Here is an 18610-nt window from a genome sequence, read left to right on the forward strand (position 1 = left end):
TGAGGTAACTCTAGTTTTTGGATGGACAGGGGAAAATACATGGTATAAAAATAAAGCCCTAAATGAAATTTGATGCATATTTGTGATGGAGAATATTCAGTGTCATTTTCGTTTTGACTTACAGCTTGTACATGCAGCGGCCATGCAAACATTTGTCACATGCACACAGGAAAATGTTTCTGCACAACGAAAGGAATCAAAGGTGATCAATGCCAACTGTAAGTAAAAATGACTTTTAGAACTTTTTGTAGATTGAACTTTTGCTATAAACTAATTGTTACAGGCTTTCCTTTTTTAAGGTTAGTGTTGTGCTAGTTAAGCAACCCATATTATTGTAAACTAGGTTTACTTGCATTTTATCAATTCTCATAAAAAACCTAAGCCTTTTAAAAATGGTAGTTTTGCGGGGGCTTTAAAAGAACCCATAGAATATCTTTGCTTTGGTATCTCTCTAAAAAAAGAAACATTCTTAATTTTTTTGAAAAATGCATACATTAAATTTTCATTATATTTTTATGATTTTCCTCCATAGCCTGTTAAGTAAAAAATCATATTTCTTGCCTTTTTTTGAATCTGTCATTATTAATTATAATTGTAGTTATTTAAGCTTTTTAAGTGGTTCCTTATACTTCTTTTTCACTCTTTCACTAAACATGAACCCACCTTTTTTACTCGCTTTCAATATTTGTTTAAAGTGTTTTATTTATTTATTTGACACACAGAGAGAGATAGTGAGAGAGAGAGTATAAGCAGGGGTGTGGCAGGCAGGCAGAGGGAGAGGGAGAATCAGGCTTCTCGCTTAGCCGGGAGCCCGATGTGGGGCTTGATTTCGACCCCAAGGCAGATGCTTAATGACTGAGCCACCCAGGCGCCCTGCTTTCAGTAGTTTTGTGAATGATTTTTGTCTTCTTATAATTTAATTGTTATTCTCAAGATTTATTCTCCCCCTCAAGAAAATAACCCTAAAAAGCAGTTGTGTCATGGTACCTAAACATTCATTTTTTCTAATTTATATATGACATATAATATTAAAATAATTTTTGTTTCGGAGTTGTCTATATGCACCTATATTAGGTATAAATGTACTGTATTGGACACAAATCATCAACTCTATAATAACTATAAAATTATGAAAAAATAAGAAAGGGTGAATACCAACTTTTGTATCAAAACGAATGGAACTGGAGGAGATTATGCTGAGTGAAATAAGTCAAGCAGAGAAAGTCAGTTATCATATGGTTTCACTTACTTGTGGAGCATAAGGAATAGCATGGAGGACATTAGGAAAAGGAAAAGAAAAAATGAAGGGGGGGGAATTAAAGGGGGAGAAGAACCATGAGAGGCTATGGACTCTGGGAAACAAACTGAGGGTTCTGGGGGTTATGAGTGAGCCTGATGATGTGTATTAGGGAGGGGACGTATCGCATGGAGCGCTGGGTGTTATACACAAACAATGAATCATGGAACACTACATCAAAAACTAATGGTGTACTGTAGGGTGGCAAATAAATGCATAAATAAACAAATAAGCAAAATAGGTATTTCTCTTAATTTTTATCTGGACCATATGTATTATGAAGCATTAGGCACATTAGCACTTTCCACATGCATTTGTATTTTATTCATTTATATTTTTTCACTTTAATTTCAAAATAAAGAACATTTTCCATGGGAAAAAAATAAAACTTTTATATCCAGAGAAGTCTGTTAACCATGGAAAATGATCAGTTTATTTCTTTTTGTTTAAAACAAATATAGTATTTGCTGTAGAATTATTTTAAGCATTTCAAGTTAGAAGAACATATCTTTGACTAGCCACTGAGGTGTCATAGGTTTTCAAGTTCAGAGAAAGTGAACAGACTAGTTTTTATTTCTTCTCCATAGCCTCTAAACTTAATAAAAGGAAGTGAAAGCACAAGATCTTAGGGAAATTCCTATTAAGGAAAGCTGTTTTTGTCTCAAGACCAATGGATTTAAATCAGAGTTCTGTGTTCTAAGACAGACGATACTTCTAATATTTCACTGAATACAAAATTCATAAGTAGGGCCACCTTCTTGGGTGTGTGTCTAGAAGGGCATCGTGCTTGGTTTAATGTACTGCTATCACCATCTTGAAATTCTTAATAAATTTTTAGCAAGAGCCTTACATTTTTATTTTGTACTTCTTCTTGCCTCCCTCTGCCACAAATTATGTATCAGGTCCTGGACATAGAGAAGAAATATTCTATTTTTGTTCTAAGATTCGATTATTGCATCAAATAAAACTGACATCTTTAATTTGTACTGTATTTTTACTTAAATGATATAACCATCTATAATAATTTGTGATGTGGTATTTTAGTAAGATGCTTTTGTCTCCAGATTAGTGAGAGCAGTATTTTAATTCATTGAAATCATGGGATTATCACTTTAGAAATACAAAGTAACAGGATTTGGCATATGTATGAAATAGTAGAAAAATAAATTATATAGTTCTGAATGATGAAAGTACAATTTGCCTTAGTTCTTATTTATGATTTTTGTAAGCAAGGGAAAAATTGGAATACTAATTTGTACAGTACTTTGTATATAGCCTTTCTAGATAGAATTATATTCATTATTTTTTCTTTGTTTTATTTATTTGGCTTTTGAGTGCAGGGCACTGAAAATAGGATCATCATTCTTAAAGCAATTATTTTCAACAGTGTGCTTATACTAAAAAAAAAAACACTCTTATTAGGAAGCAAAGCTAGTCATTCAAATCGCCAAATAATTATTAAGTTAATGCTTATACTATTAATGAAGATGAATATCACATAGTTTTTGCTGAAAGTATCTTTCAGGCTAACAGTGGAGACACCAGCCAAAATGTAATATACTAATTTGCTGTTTCAGTGATTTGAAATGCTTGGGAACCTTTCCCTTTTCACAGGATGATTTTTGTTTGACTTTAAATTTATAGTTGGACATCACATCTTGTGTATTTATACCTCCTCAAACTAAAATTTTATAACCTCTTCCAACTAAAATGCATTCTCTTCCTGTATGTTAATGTGTTCCTTGCATTATCTGTGCACTCGCCTGTAACCTTTGCTAGAATGAAATTCTCTGGGGACCATGTCATCTGTACCACAGTGTAAGTGTTTAGTAAATTTATACTGGAATGGAATGAAGAACATTTTGCTGGAGTACTGAAAAGGCAGGATTAATTTACCTTGGAGGGATCAGGAAAGTTTGAGAATAGGATACTTGAGCTGGAACTTGAAGGAGGAGGTGAAATATTCTGGGTGGAGAATATAGTAAACAGAAGGAGAAACTTTATCAGTAAAACAAGGGAGTGAAAATGAAGAAGGTTATAGCATTTCAAGCTTTTGCTCAAGGACACAGACAGCTGGCAAGAGCATTGCTCTGACCCCTACAATGAAAGAAACAAGAGCTGGGAAAACTGAAAATCCATGACTTTTCTGGAAATCACTGCAGAACCGAGACTACAGGGTAAACAAATAGCCAAAAGTCTGAAGGGAAACCAGAGCTTTCCGGGAGACATGAGACAGGAACACTGGCTTACCTGCAGTGAAACGAACTGGAAACGTAGAAGACTTGAGCTGAGGTAGTTGATAGACTGCTGTTGTAGTTTGGACGGGCAGTAGAGTGTAGAGCTCTTGGTGGGGGTCCACAGGGATTGGGGTCCCCCAAGGGCTCTTTCTAGAATTTTTTCCCCATGCACCCCACCAGTTGCTCAAGGAAGAAAATGGAGAATATTTCAAGAATGCATTTCCTGTGATGTAAGCTGGGGGAAGGGGAATAGCAGAAGCAGACAGGGTGAACAGGGCTTCAGTAATGGGGCCAAAATGTTCATTCAAAGAAGCACTGCATTATTTGCCTTGCCAGGGTTCTGGCTCTGACCTAAACCACAGCTGGAACTCAGAAATGGTCACTTAAAACATTATTTAATGGAGATATGAACTGTAAGATAAATATGTAATGATATGTAAAGATAAATATGTAATTCTCTACGACACTTGTTTACTTTTGAGGAGTAACATGCTGACTTCAAAGAAAACACAATATATTATTTTTGTAACATGTATCAGTTTTACAGTGTGAAGGTCATGCATATTTGCATTCTGTGAAATGCAGTGTCTCTCACTCACTCAAATTCCTGTTCAATGTAATAGTGTAAGGAAGGTCAGTAGTTAATTTTTTTTTCTTCAACCTTATAACAACCGTTGTGATAGACACTAGTGTTCTTCAGTGGGAGAGAATTTATTTTAATAAAATAAAAATGGTAAAAGAAGTTTTGATAAAATGTTGTGGCAGATACTTACGATATATCTTGCTAATAACTCCCTTGGCTGTCATACTTTCACCAAAGCTGTAGGGACAGTTTCCTGTCCTTTCCAGGGTTCCACATAAAGTAGGAGAATCTTTGTTCCTCTTTCAGTTCCAGAGATACTTATTTCTGCCCAGTGCAACCAGGAAATATAAGATAGTTTATGCCAAAATGGGTCCTCCTCCACCAATGAAGGGTGAGTGTTTATCCTGCATTTCCCATTGTGTCACAGTGCTTCCTGAGATGACTACCCTCGGCAAGCACCCCCATCCTACCTTGGCATCTGCTACTGAGGTAATTCCAGCTAAAGCAGTTGCTCCTGAAGGTGGCTCTTGGTAACAGGCCTTCATCAGGGGATCTTATGGTTAGAAGACTTACCAGGGGCAGTAAGCACTATGTAATGCTAACAGTAAGTGTGATAGTGGTTATCCTGGTGTGTTATAGGATGATTATTGAGAATATAACTGTGTTTGATAGACTGAAATATAGGCTGGAGGAGAAGTGCTGGTTTGTGCAGCAACCTTAGCACTTGAAAGTCTTGGCAGGGTGGATCATAACTATGACTGTGGATTTGGCTGGCTTTTATTAACTGTCATAAAGCCTTAAAGAAAGAGACTTCCATCAACTCAGGGCATCCTGTGAATATCACTTGGTCTTCATGACAGCATTTGATGAACCTTAACTTCGATAGCTATAGAGAGCAGAGTATGTTGAATTTATGCCTGGGATTTAATTACTAGTTTGGCTGGCTGCAAATGAAACTGAAAGATGAGCCATGACAGGTTACCCATGCTAGAGTCACTGCCTGGTGAGAACGAGTGGGAGTTTGAGGCATACAGGGGGGACACTTCTAAGTGTGACCTCAGAGTCTTGAATCCTAGATTCATTCCCTGGAAAACTCCTGGGTAGAAGTCATACTCTTCTGTCATTTGATAGAGTAAGGTCACTTCCCTTTCCCTGGCAACAATGCAAAGATTTCACCTGATGTTTATGTTTCATAAGAAGATGTTTGTCTTCTTCCAGAGTGCACCCTGCCTCCATTTATTGTCTCCAGATCAGTAATAAGTGTCAGGTCTCAGTGTAGCATGATTGGGAAGACACAGTCTCTGCTGTAGATAGGTAAGAGATAGCTTGCCACTGAAAAAGTTGCAGGGCCTGAGCAATATGCAGAGACAGGAACCAGCAGTGGGTATATGAGAATTACCTTGAGGGTTTGGGATTAGGGAGTGTGAAATCTAAGGCTGGAGAAGGGAGAATTTATTGATGATATCATATCACTCTCCTATGATCCAGGATTTCATGCCTTAGTGATACACCTGTAGTTGCTGATGGGTTTTTAAAATGTGAGCATGCTGATTGGCTGTAGTATATAGGTGAGGAGATGCTGTAACTGTCGAGGAAATGTTGAGCATTGGAGTCAGGAAACTCAGGAAGTTGGATATGTTGGAATACAAATATTACATAATATCCGGTAGACTATTAATTGATTCTGTTTTCTTGGAGGTTTTCCAGAGCACTTTCTTCATTAAGACAATAAAGAGTACAGTTGTAAGGGGAACTCTGGAGTCTTTGAAACTCAGTGGTGGCTGTTGTCATGGTAGACAAGAGAAAATATTACCTGTCAATTGGGTTCCCTAGTATCAGCGTGGTTATGTTAGGATTCCAAAATCGTAAAGGATGGGTGGTCGTACCTAACTCTTAATTACCTTAACAGTTAACAAGACCAGATGGCTAACAGGATGTGTTAGTTGGCAAGAATTTGTGGTAATGCCTAAGTGAGTTCTGAGGGATGAACTAATTTGGCAACCAAGTAGATTATTGTTTGACTTAAATTACCAGAAAAAGAAAAAAAATCATGAACCAGTAAGCAGAAGGTTGATGTCAGCTGTCCCAATGGAAAATTGTGAATCTTCACTCTTAGGATTCCAGTCTGAAATGCTGGTTCCCAGCACCCATCAAATAAAGTAAAAGAAGCACCTGTACCATCTCATCGATATACACAATAAATACTTTTCCACTGTTTCTCCAAAGGGACCTCAACTCATTTAGTAGATAATTGGTCATGGGAAAAGGCACAAAGATACTTCTGAGGGGCTTTGGATAAGGTATATGAATTGGTATCAAGTACCAAAAATATCATTAATTTATTTGCTTAAAAATTTTTTTCAATATTGCTACCATGTATCTTAGGAAGTTGTGTTAGTTCTTCTTAAGACACCATTGACAATTTTTATCTTAACTGCAAGTGACGAAAAAAAACCAAAAACATGTTTCTGGATTGGCCCTCGATTAGACCTTTTCTAATCTACTACTTTTTTTTTTTTTTTTTTTGTTCTGTTGTGTTAGTCCCCACACGGTGCTTCATTAGTTTTTGTGCGTGGGGCACTGGGTGTTATACACAAACAATGAATCATGGAACACCACATTGAAAACTAATCTACTTCTGATTACCAGAAAATATCTGAATTCCAACAAGTCAGTAAAGTGTTCTTATGTCTTGTAGACAGTAAATGTGAAGGTCAAAGTATTTTGGTTGGGCAGAGGAAAACATTATTAGGTCAATGATTCTCAATGGGGATGGAATAATGTTCTCTAGAACTTTATGGATTTTCATAATTAATAATCTTGAAAAGTAAGGAGTGCTCCTGGCATTTAGAGATGAAGAGTCATAGCCTCTTTGTAAAAATGGGAACTTATGGGGACTAGGTAATAAATTGAATTTTGGTATAAATCTATTTAATTGATTATATTGGGTCTGCAGACTCACTCTGTGGTAATTTTCCCTGTCTCTAAGTGCATAATTGGAATGGGTATATGTTGCCTCTTGTAGAACTGCATATTATTTTTGATCTGTGAGAAATGAGCTGTTAAGGCAGAAAGGGCCAAGTGGAAGAAGTCTCTGAAACTCCTTTCATTCACTCTGAACTCAATCAAGATAGTAAATCAGAAACTGGAGATCTCATGCCAAGACAGATAACAGGCTGTTGAAATGGAGAAAATGAGGAAGTATTATATTTTAAGTATGAGCTGATCTTTGAGTGGTTAAAATATGGACAAGATTATGATGAAATGCCACGGAAAATATATTTTCCGTCTTGAAGCCCATCACATGTCAAGGCATTCATTCAGTTTTTGATATTTAAAAAGACTTTGGAAACTATATCATTTCATTGATTTTAGGAAATAGATGACAGATTGGAAAAAGATACAGTAATATTAGAGCAAAAGGAGTTAGACTGTAGGCTTCTGGGAGCATTTTATGAGTCCCATGTTGAAAAACAATTGTCAGCCCCCAAGTAAATAATTTTAATGTGTGATTTCTACCACAAAGATTTTGTGCTGGTGCTACAAATTAAAAAAATATGTTGGCTAGAAATAATATAACTTTAATCACTTTATTAATGAAATCCAATCTGTTAATAAGTTGATATGACTAATAATATTTGGTTTATAGTCTACTAAAAGGAGTCTCAGATATTTTCTAGACATATGGTGTACTCAAAGATGTGTATTGTACATAGCTGTGATGCAATTTCCTGACATGATGAACACATTTTTGTTAAGTTCTAATCAGAATTGTATATGGTATATTTTCAAGTCACATGGTTGCATTTCTAGAAAATTCAGTGTATGTTGTAAACATGCAAAGCTACTCTGCATTTATATGTAAAATGGATGTAAGTTCTAGATTCAAATAATTATGAACAAAAAAATCCTGTTCATGGTTCAAAAAGCCATGTTGTTCAAAAGTTACATGGGTTTTGGATCAATTATTTTTTGTTGTTTTGTGGAGTTGCCTTGTGCACTCAGGATGTCTATAATCCTTGGCATCCTTTTTAGCCCTTTTAGTACGTTCTATTAGAAATCCATAATTATTGGGGCACCTTGGTGGCTCAGTCAGTTAAGCATCTGTCTTTGGCCCAGGTCGTGATCCCGGGGTCCTGGGTTTGAGTCCCTTATCAGGCTCCCTGCTCAGCTGGGAGTCTGCTTCTCCTTCTGCCTGCCACTCCCAGTGCTTGAGCCCACTCTCTGTCAAATAGCTGTGAAGTGTGTAAACCTGGTGATTCACAGACCTGTACCCCTGGGGATAAAAATATATGTTTATCAAAAATAAAAAATTAAAAAAAAAAGATTTTATTCATTTAACAGAGAGAGAGATCACAAGTAGGCAGAAAGAGAGAGGGGGAAGCAGTCTCCCCACTGAGCAGAGAGATCGATGTGGGGCTCAATCCCAGGACCCTGAGCTGAAGGCAGAGGCCCTAACCCACTGAGCCACCCAGGCACCCCCCAAAAAATCTTTAAAAAAAAGAAGAGAAATCCATAATTATGGAGATAAATAATTGTTACCCTAAAATTTATCTCCACTGAGAACCAGTTACCTCATCAGTTTGTGTTTTTTTTAGCCAAAGAACTTTGGTATTTCATTTATTCCACATCAGATCTTAGAGCAATTTATTGACTACTTGAGAAGGTTGTATATATTGATAGGATTGTTAGATACCATGTTGGTAGATTAATGAAAATGAATGGGTTTGTCCAGAATCATATTTTATTTTTTCCCACAATAAATTGAAGACTAAATTTCTCAAAAACATTTGGAATTATAAAATAATTATATGAGATATAGGTCACTATTACTAAGCAGGATCTTTTAATTTAATAAATTAATCCATAATTGAATATTCTTTTCCTTATAAACTTTTCACTGATTATGGCTTTTTCATAGCTCTTATGTTAGGCTCAAGATACTAGTTCTCAAAATTAGTGTGAAAAAGAAATCTTTGGAAATATAGTGACTTGAATTCTAGCTTGGGGACCCAAATTTTGCTTTATTACAAGTATTCTAGGTGACTGTGAAGTAATAGTCCTTTATGTACTTTGGGAAATATTCCCTTAGGAGGATAGTCTTCTGAGTACTTTTTCCTCCCTAGTTTACCTTTAGGCCAGTGATGTCTAAGATTATTACCTATTTTTCCGTATTTTTCTATTTTGTTATATCTAGTCTTTTTTTTTTTTTTTTTTTTTTTTGTGGGAAAGAGGCAGAGGAAGATGTCAATGCCTTTTCCATTTCAGGAAGATCAAACTTGTGCCTTCTTTTTTAGACTAGTTTCTGGCACATAACAGGGACTTTGTAAAATAAATATCTTAGGATTTTTGTTTTTCCCGATTTCTCTTGTCACTTTTAAAAGTCTTCTGTATTGGGAATGAGGAAGTACAGTACCTATTTCATCACTGTGCCCTAATCTCCGTTGTTATTAAACAAAAAAATACAAAGGAATCATTTGCTGTACAACCTACCTTTTTATACTATATCAATTTGCATATCGATTATCAGCTTCATAAACAAGATTGGATAAACAGATGGTAAATACAGTCTTCACATACTAATGCTAAATATTGCTTATGTTTTCCACCTCATTTTTGCCCATTGTAGTCACAACTATAGTTTGACTTAATGGTTTATCTGTGCCAATGAGCCACGCAGCCTTAATACCTATGAAATAAGATATTTGAGGAACACCTATGCTTGCTTTATTTCAGAAACATTCTGTCAGTGAGATACCATAAAGACATAAATCTCAGCATATCAGTTGAGCAAACAGGTTGCTAATTCAGTTTAATCTTGCCCCATGTGAAAACAGATTTAATACTATCTACCTCCAATTCTCCAGGAAGGTGCTCTCCTGGTAAGAAGTCCAGCGTAAGTAAAAAATACCCCTGGTGTCAAGAATATGTTTGGGTTCTTTTGGAATATGTCTTCCTGCATTTAAAACTTTTGGATTTGTAGGAACACACTTCCAAATCTGTTAGCTTTGCAATTCGTCTTTCTTAGCCCCAGAACTGCACTAGATAGTATTTCATTTAGTTATCAATTGTGTAAACTTTCTGAACACAGCCAGGCTGTTTTCTAGTTACTGTTAGTTAGGTTGGAGGTCATGTAATTGGGTTCTGACCAATAAACATTAAATAATGTCCATCATTCCAGGCCTGGTCCCTAAAAAGTTATGTGCCACACATCCTCTTTGCCCCCATTCAGTAGTACAGTGAAGAGGAGGACGAGGACTTGAACGATCACGGAGCTCATGAACATCTCCGTTCCGGAAGACTGCATGAAGCCAGATGTCTTCCCCAACTCCTCCTCTCCATACCGGACTGTGTCTTAAGTTACAATCAGACATTTATTGTGGAGAAGTACTGAGATTTCAGAGTTTTTTTTTTTTTTTTAGTAGTAGTTAGCATACCCTTCCATGAGTAATTATTGTTCCTTTGGCACTTTGCTTGGCATCCTTAATTAAAGCACTTTCATTTGAATTACCTTAAATGAAAGGTATTGATTAAGTGTGTCTTCTGGTATTAGTTTAGTGAATTATCTGTGGGGTGTTTGGGTCAATTTGTTCTTTTATCCACATTCATCTCTTATAGCCTTTGCATACTTTCCATTTCTTTTATTAGAGCTATTCTCATTGGAGGCTGTCTCTTAGGAGACTAGCATAGTCCTTGATCTCCAGTTTGATTATTACATTGATATAAGACATAGCAGAGTTACGTGGTTTTAATTCTAGATGGTCAGAATAATTCTAGATGGTGTGTAGGTTATACTAATTGTAAGTAATTGGAATTGGAAACAATTACAGAAAGAAACAGACTTAAATACCAAAGGAAAAAAATGTACTTTAAACTTTCAATTTGTTTTGGTCATTCTATATTTATTATTAAAAATTATGTTAACATATCAGAGGATGAAATAGTCTCCTAGTATATTCCAATGTAACCTTCTGTGAAGAATTAAAGTACAGTAAATTTCAACATTTTAATGTAGAACATATATCTGGTGTATGTGTAGATGTTTTATCAAAATATGGATGCATTTCAAATCATGTGCATTTTAAGATGAATTACCGCTATATACTGCTCTGCCAGTTTGATTCATTTCTGGCGGCCTCAGTGCAACACTCGTACTTCTAGGAAAAAAGATAGATGATTGAAAATATTCCAGTGTAATCTGTTTCTCAAATAATTGTCTTTTGGTCTTGCTTTGACATTTGCAGGTACAAATACAATGTCCTTTATTTTTATGTTTTTACTTCTTCATCGGTGTCATTACTGTCATCATACTTAACATATATTGAACTCCGCCAAATGCCTATCTCTGGGCCAGGTACTTGTATTTAATTCCTACAATAATTTTGTAAAGTGGGTAGTATTATTATCCCCGTTTTACTCTTAAGGGCACGGTAACTTACAAAAGTTAGTTTGTTCAAGGTCACACTTTAATTACTGTTAGAGTAGAACTTCCATCTAGGTTTCTCTAACTAAAATAACAGTGTTCTTTACTTACTATATACCCATCATTTTAAAAATTTGTAAAAGATTTAATTATTTATTTTAGAGTGAGAAAGCATGCATGTACATGCACACAGGAGCTGGGAGGGGGTGCAGAGGGAGAGGATCTCAAGCAGATGCCCTGCTGAACCTGGAGCCTGGCCTGGGTCTTGATCCCATGACCCTGAGATTACGACCTGAGCTGAAATCAAGAGTTGGTTGCTTAATTCACTGAGCCACCCTGGCACGCCCCCCCATCATTTCCTTATTAAGGTTAATTGGCAAAAGAGAATTGAGGCACTATTTCTGGATTTGTTGAAAAATATATGAATACTATTTGTGAGTTATTAAATGACAGTTTTAATATAAAATATTTAGTAATTAATTAAAATTAAGTATTGTTTAGATAACCAAATTATTAATACTGTTTTTTCCCTAGGGAAAGAATTATATAATGTAGAGATTGATTTTATTCTTCAGAGACTTGTGCTCTAACTATACTAAGTTTCAGATTAATCACTCTTCAGTTTACATTTTTTTAATGTGAAATACTTTGTAATTTATCAGTAATTTCAATTTTTATTTTATTTTAATCCATTATCTTTAGCCTTTGCCCCTTAATTTTAAAGACATTGAATTAGTATTTTTTTAATCTTTTCATTGACTGATTTTGTCAATGTGGATATTTTTTGATGGACTTTAGTCTTTTTTTTAACGATTTTATTTTATCTAGCTAGCTAGCTAGCTATCTACCTATCTTACCTATTCTATTTATTTGTCAGAGACAGAGAGAAAGAGCACACACAAGCAGGGGAATGGCAGGCAGAGGGAGTAGCAGGTTCCCTGTTGAGCAAGGAGCCTGATGCGGGGCTTGATCCAAGGACCCTGGGATCATGACCTGAGCTAAAGGCAGGCACTTAACTGACTGAGCCACCCAGGCGTCCTTAATGGATTTTAGTTTTTAGGGCAGGTTTTGGTTCACAACAATATTGAACAGAGGTACAGACATTTCCCACATACCCCTTACGTAACACATAGCTCTCTCCATTATCAATACCTTTTACCAGGCTGGTACGTTTATTATAATTTATGAACATACACTGACACATCATTAAAACCCAAAGTCCCAGAGTGCCTGGGTGGAACAGTCCTTTGAGTGTCTGACTCTTGATCTTGCCTCAGGCTATCGTCTCAGGTCTTGGGATCAAGCCCCGCATTGGTCTCTGCTCAGTTTGGAGTCTGCTTGTCCCTCCCCTTCGGCTCCTCCCCACCTCCCGCATATACTTTCTCTCAAATAAAATAAAATAAAATGACCCAAATCCAAGTTGACATTAGGGTTCACTCTTGGTCTTGTACATCCTGTAGGCTTTGGCAAATGTATAAATGACTGTACCCACCAGTATAGTATCAGAGTAGTTTCAATGCCCTGAAAATTCCCTGTGCCTCTACTATTCATTTGTCTCCCCTAACTCCTTGCAAGCACTAATCTTTTATTGTTTCCATGGTTTTGCTTTTTACAGAATGTGATGTAGTTGAACTCATACAATATGTAGACTTCTCAGATTGGTTTCTTTCACTTAATAATAGACATTAAAGTTTCCTCCATGTATTTTCATGGCTTAATAGCTCATTTCTTTTTAACGCTGAATAGTATTTCATTGTCGGGATGTGCCATAGTTTATTTGTCCACTCACCTGCTTACTGAAGGACATCTTGATTGCTTCCAAATTTTAGCAGATATGAATAAAGTCATGGTAATTATTTATTTTCACTTTTCTCTGTGGACATAAATGTTCACCTTCTTTGGGTCAATACTAAGGAGAACAGGTGCTGGGTCATATGTTGTCAGTATGTTTAATTTTGTAAGAAACTATGAGAATGTCTTTGAATATGGCTGTACCATTTTGCATTCCCATCAGCAATGACTGAGGTTTCCTGTTGCTCCATATTCCACTACTTACGAGCGACTGGTGCTGGTGTTCTGGATTTTGCCTGTTCAAAATTGTGTGTGGTTGTTACACACAAAAGTCGATACACACAGTGTGTGTATCTTGCTGTTTTACTTTGAGTGTCCCTGATGACATAGGACGTACAGCATCTTTTTGTGTGCTTATTTGCTATATCTTAGTTGTGTATATTCTTTGGTGTGGGGTCTTTGGCCCATGTTTTAATTAGGTTATTTGTTTTCTTATTATTGAGTTTTAAGAGTTCTTCATGTATTTTAGATAAAGTCCTTTATCAGATACATCTTCTTCAAATATTTTCTTCTAGTCTGAGACTATATTGTGTTGTGTTGTGTTTCTCACCCAACAACTTGATATTCATCTAAGCTGTTGCTTCCAGGTAGCTGTAATTGGATCCTTTTCAATGATGTAGAGTATTTTGTTGCACTATTATACCACACTTCATTTATTCATTCTCCTATGTCTTATTTGATAATCTCAGTTTTGTTTTTGTTTTACATGAAAATTAATGTGCTTATTATTCTTCACATGTATATCTCCTGGTTCACAACTGTGTGCATTTTTGCCAGGCATGTATTTGGTATCCATATTTTCAATTTCAGAGCATTAACTGTTTTGTAAAATTATTACATCAAATTATATCCTTTACAGGGCTGTATAAGTTTTTTTAATGTCTATGCACTTGACAATACTTGCTATTAAAAGATATTTTAGTTTTAAGGATTCTGATATTGCATGATATTGTATTTGGATTTTCTTAAGAATTAAAGTTCTTGGGTGCCTGTGTGGCTCAGTGGGTTAAAGCCTCTGCCTTTAGCTCAGGTTGTGATCCCAGGGTCCTGGGATGGAGCCCCGCATAGGGCTCTCTGCTCGGCAGAGAGCCTGCTTCACTTCCTCTTTCTCTGTCTGCCTCTCTGCCTACTTCTGATCTCTGTCAAATGAATAAAATCTTCAAAAAAAAAAAATAAGAATTTAAGTTCTCGAAGATTTATGTGCTTAATCTTTAAGAGATCAATTTTTCTCTTTTATGAAATTGTCCTCTTTCAAATGTCTTGTGTTTTTTTTTTCCTCCTGGATTCTTAATGATATGTAATGATTTTTATACATTCTAGATGCATGTCTTTTGTTGGTGATATGTGTGGTAAATACCACTATGTGGTCTGCATTTTCATTGTTTTCTGTGTCTTTCATGAAGAGACATTCTTAATTTTAATATAATCTGAAACATCAGTCTTTTCCATATGGTTAGTGATTTTGGGGGGGGATTCTGTTTAAAACTTCCTTGTCTTCTCCATTATTAGGTAATATCCCGATTGTGGCCAAATGGCCCTAGGTTATGTGGAAAGGTCTTAATTATTTCTTCACAATAAGATATAAACTATTCAATTCTTTAAAAGAATATAAACTATTTAGATTTTTAATTTTTCTTATGTCTATTTTATTCTTTTGTTTTTAAACAAAAATTGTTGGTACACTTAATTCTTCTTATAATTATTTTTTTCATTTATCATGTCAGGAATTTTAGAAAGTTCAGCCAGTGCTCTTCAAATGTTTCTTGTTTTCTGTTTCCTCTGTCTTCTGCTTTGGGACTCCAGTAACACCATATCTTTTATGTCTCTTTCATATTTTTCTCCTGTCTCCTGACCCGTTTTTCAGTTCACTTTTCTACTGTGTCCAATTTGCTATTAATCTCATTCATTCAGTTCTTAATTTTGGTTACTGCATTTTCATTTTGTTGTTATTATAGTTCCCACTTTTTTCAGATTAAATTCTTAAACTTATCTATTACAGTTTCTAATTGTCTTTTATTGTTTCTATTTTTTAAGGCAGATTTCTCTTCCATTATAATAAAGATCATTATTTTAAGAACTGTGTCTTTTTCCTGATAATATCTGGATTGCCATATCCCTGTTTCTGGTAGCTCCTGTTTCTTGTTTTCTTACCTATTTCCATGTCGGGTTATTTTTCATTTTGTCCTCAATAGCATATTTACAAAATCTAATTATAGATTGAGACCTTGTATGAAATCTTTTCCAAAAAGAATGTAATCCTGCTATGTGCATGAAGACAGTAGAACCTTAATCACTTTTAGAGATAAGTGTCCTTCAAAGTAGATCTGCAGGCTCTGGAAGGCTTCACTATGCTCTAATTCCCAAGATTACTCTTTAGGATTTAGCTCACCAAACTTTGGTGGGCCTGGACTCTAATCCATTTTCCTGTGAAATATTGTCCTTATCCATAATTAGAGACAAGAGGATTCCTAAGATGATCCAGGGAGTCCATCCTTTTCTGCATCTGGGCCTGGTAATTTTTCATTCTTAATCTTCAGCCTTTTAAGCTGAAAAGTAAACTCTGCCTTTTTTAGTTGTCTGTAACTTACTTGGTTAGTTCTATTTATCATTATTAGTCTCTGAAATCCATAAACAGGCTTATAATTTTAAAACCTGTGCCTACCTCCTGTACTGTTTGAGGGTTTACCTTACCTTTGGTTCTGATATTTTAAGTTAAATTGCCTTAGAAATATGTTATTAATATTGATACTGTGCTACTCCCTAATATCCTATTTTTCTTCATATTATGTAACATTTTAATGGGTATTTTTAGAGAAGAAACAAAACAAAAGCAAGTGTGTTTTATCTTGTGTGTACTTTTTATAATTTCTTGGGAAAATGCAAACTTCTTATCAGATTCCCAGCTGTTGTAAATCATCTGTCATGATATATCAAAATTAAAGTTTCTGAGTAGAAAAAGTATAATCTCATGATAAGATGTATATGTATGTATATTTAAATATTTAATTAATAGGGACAAGATGAAATGCTATATTTTAGCTCTTAGAATATAGAATTATTTTACATTTTGCTTTTTACAGGTTATATTTATAATGCAATGTGATAATTCACAAAAGTGATAGTCATTATTTAGGTGATATTTGCCCTTTCAAAGTCCCTAATATTTCAGTCTAAATCTGTTTTCTTAAAAGGTATGGCTATTTGCTTAGTTTGCTTGTTGGAACAAGAGGATGATTATCCCTTTGCTTTAGACACAGAATACTTTGATGTTATGTTTTTAATTAACCATTCAGAAGGTTTCTGAAGATGTTTAATGTTTGTATCTAATCCTTATACAGAAATATTCTGAAGTTAAAAATATTACTTAACCTACATATTAGAAATATTAGTGTAATTTATATTCAGTATTAATATGTTTAAAGAATTATTTATGTCTATACTTTTCCTTCACATTATTTGACCTCCTATAATCTGAGTTTGAACTTCATCAAATAATTTAATTTCTCAAATTGTTTATTATGTGAATTAGATTAGTATATGTTCATATTTCAAATAAATATATTGAAATATTTTATGGTAAGAAATTTTATGTATAACAAAATATGGTGGACAGACTTGCAATGGTCTCTGTCTCCGGGAATTCACACTATTGTATAGTGTGGGCAGGATTTTTGACTTCTAAACCAGAATATATGGCAAGGATAATGGTATATCACTTATATAATTATGGCATATCACTTTCATACATATGCTTTAAGTATGTCCTTTTTTAAAAGAAGATTTTATTTATTTATTTGAGAGAGAGAGAGAGAGAGAGCACCTAGAGGGAAAGTGAGAGGGAGAAGCTGACTTCCCGCAGAACAGACAGCCTTATGTGGGGCTCTGTCCCCAGATGCTGAGATCATGACCCAAACCAAAGGCACGCTCTTAACCAATGAGCCACCAGGCACCCCTTTAAGTCTGTGTCATGCTAGAAGTTTTGCTCTAGAGAATTTCTCCCTTTCTCCCTCACTTTGAAGAAATAAATGGAGCTGAAGGCATCTTCTGGGAGGTGAGGGCAGCCTTCAGTCAATAATAAATGGGAAACCAAGGTCTTTAGTTCTATAGCCATAAAAAAATAAATTCTGCCAGCAACCTGAGGGAGCTTAGAAGCAGCCCACCCCATCTAACCTTTAAGGGCAACCCAACCCCATATGTAGCAGATCCCAGCTCCAGCCAGTGCCTTGATTGTATCCTAACTCATCTCAGAATCTGAGGACCCAACTTTGCCCTGTGTGCAGACTCCAGGCCCACAAAATCTGTGAGATAATAAATTTTGTTGATTAAAGTTACTAAGCTTTTGTGATTTGTTACTTAGCAATAGAGAACTACTGCAAATATATCCAATTAATCTTTTATTTACTTGAATTATATATTTGTGTATTAAGTATACAATACACACCTTATGTGCTTTTAGGGTTTTCAAACCAGGAGGGGCATCTCAATCTTCCATAGAAAAAATATACTTTCCTGAATGGGCAAAATAATTTTAACAATGCAAATTAAGGCTTTTTAAAAAACAGATTATTTAAAAAGAAATTTTACTTTTGTGTTACTTAACACAGTGGTTTGTTACAAAACAAATCATAGCTTAGGGGCACCCGAGGGTGGCTGAGTTGGTTAAGCATCCCACTCTTGATTTCAGCTCAAGTTATGACCTCAGGGTGATGGAATCAAGCCCTGCGTTGGGTTCCACGCTCAGCAGAGAGACTACTTGTTTCTCTCCCTCTGCTCCTTCTCTTGCTTGTGCTTTTTCTCTTTCTCTCTCTCAAAATAAATTAAAAAAAATAAAATCCTTTAAAAAAAGTAAAACATATCTTAAAACATTTTTTCTTAATCAGAATACTTCACATTCATATATGTAAAATTTTAGTAAGAAAGAATTTAAAATTTTCTTCTTAATATTGCTCTCCTTTTGTTGAAAATAATTGTGAGGTACTCCATTCTGATATTTTAATTTCATTTATGTATAAAGTCTATAATGAAATTGACAGGTTTTAATAATTTTGATTTCTATTCACATTATTATGTAGGTTACATGAAAATGTATAATGGGTGTGCTAAACATTTCAATATAACAGCTGATTATATTTGTAACAGATTTGCATAAGTGGTTATATTAATTGATTTTGACATGTGGGAAATGAGATGGGGGATCATACATTTGCATAGAACAGCAT

The 18610-nt window shown here is 35.1% G+C and overlaps 1 protein-coding gene across 3 annotated transcripts in view; it reads left to right on the top strand.

Moving 5' to 3' along the window:
- The window catches only part of ATRNL1 (attractin like 1), an 806361-nt gene that overhangs the window by 234000 nt on the left and 553751 nt on the right, over nucleotides 1–18610 (top strand). For all 3 annotated transcript variants that reach the window (XM_059398662.1, XM_059398665.1, XM_059398663.1), the window contains exon 20: nucleotides 125–218. In XM_059398662.1, the coding sequence (XP_059254645.1) occupies nucleotides 125–218 (94 nt within the window). The remainder of the gene's footprint in view (nucleotides 1–124; nucleotides 219–18610) is intronic.

Source organism: Mustela nigripes, chromosome 4, assembly GCF_022355385.1.
Source record: "Mustela nigripes isolate SB6536 chromosome 4, MUSNIG.SB6536, whole genome shotgun sequence".
In the NCBI taxonomy this organism is placed as follows: Eukaryota; Metazoa; Chordata; class Mammalia; order Carnivora; family Mustelidae; genus Mustela; species Mustela nigripes.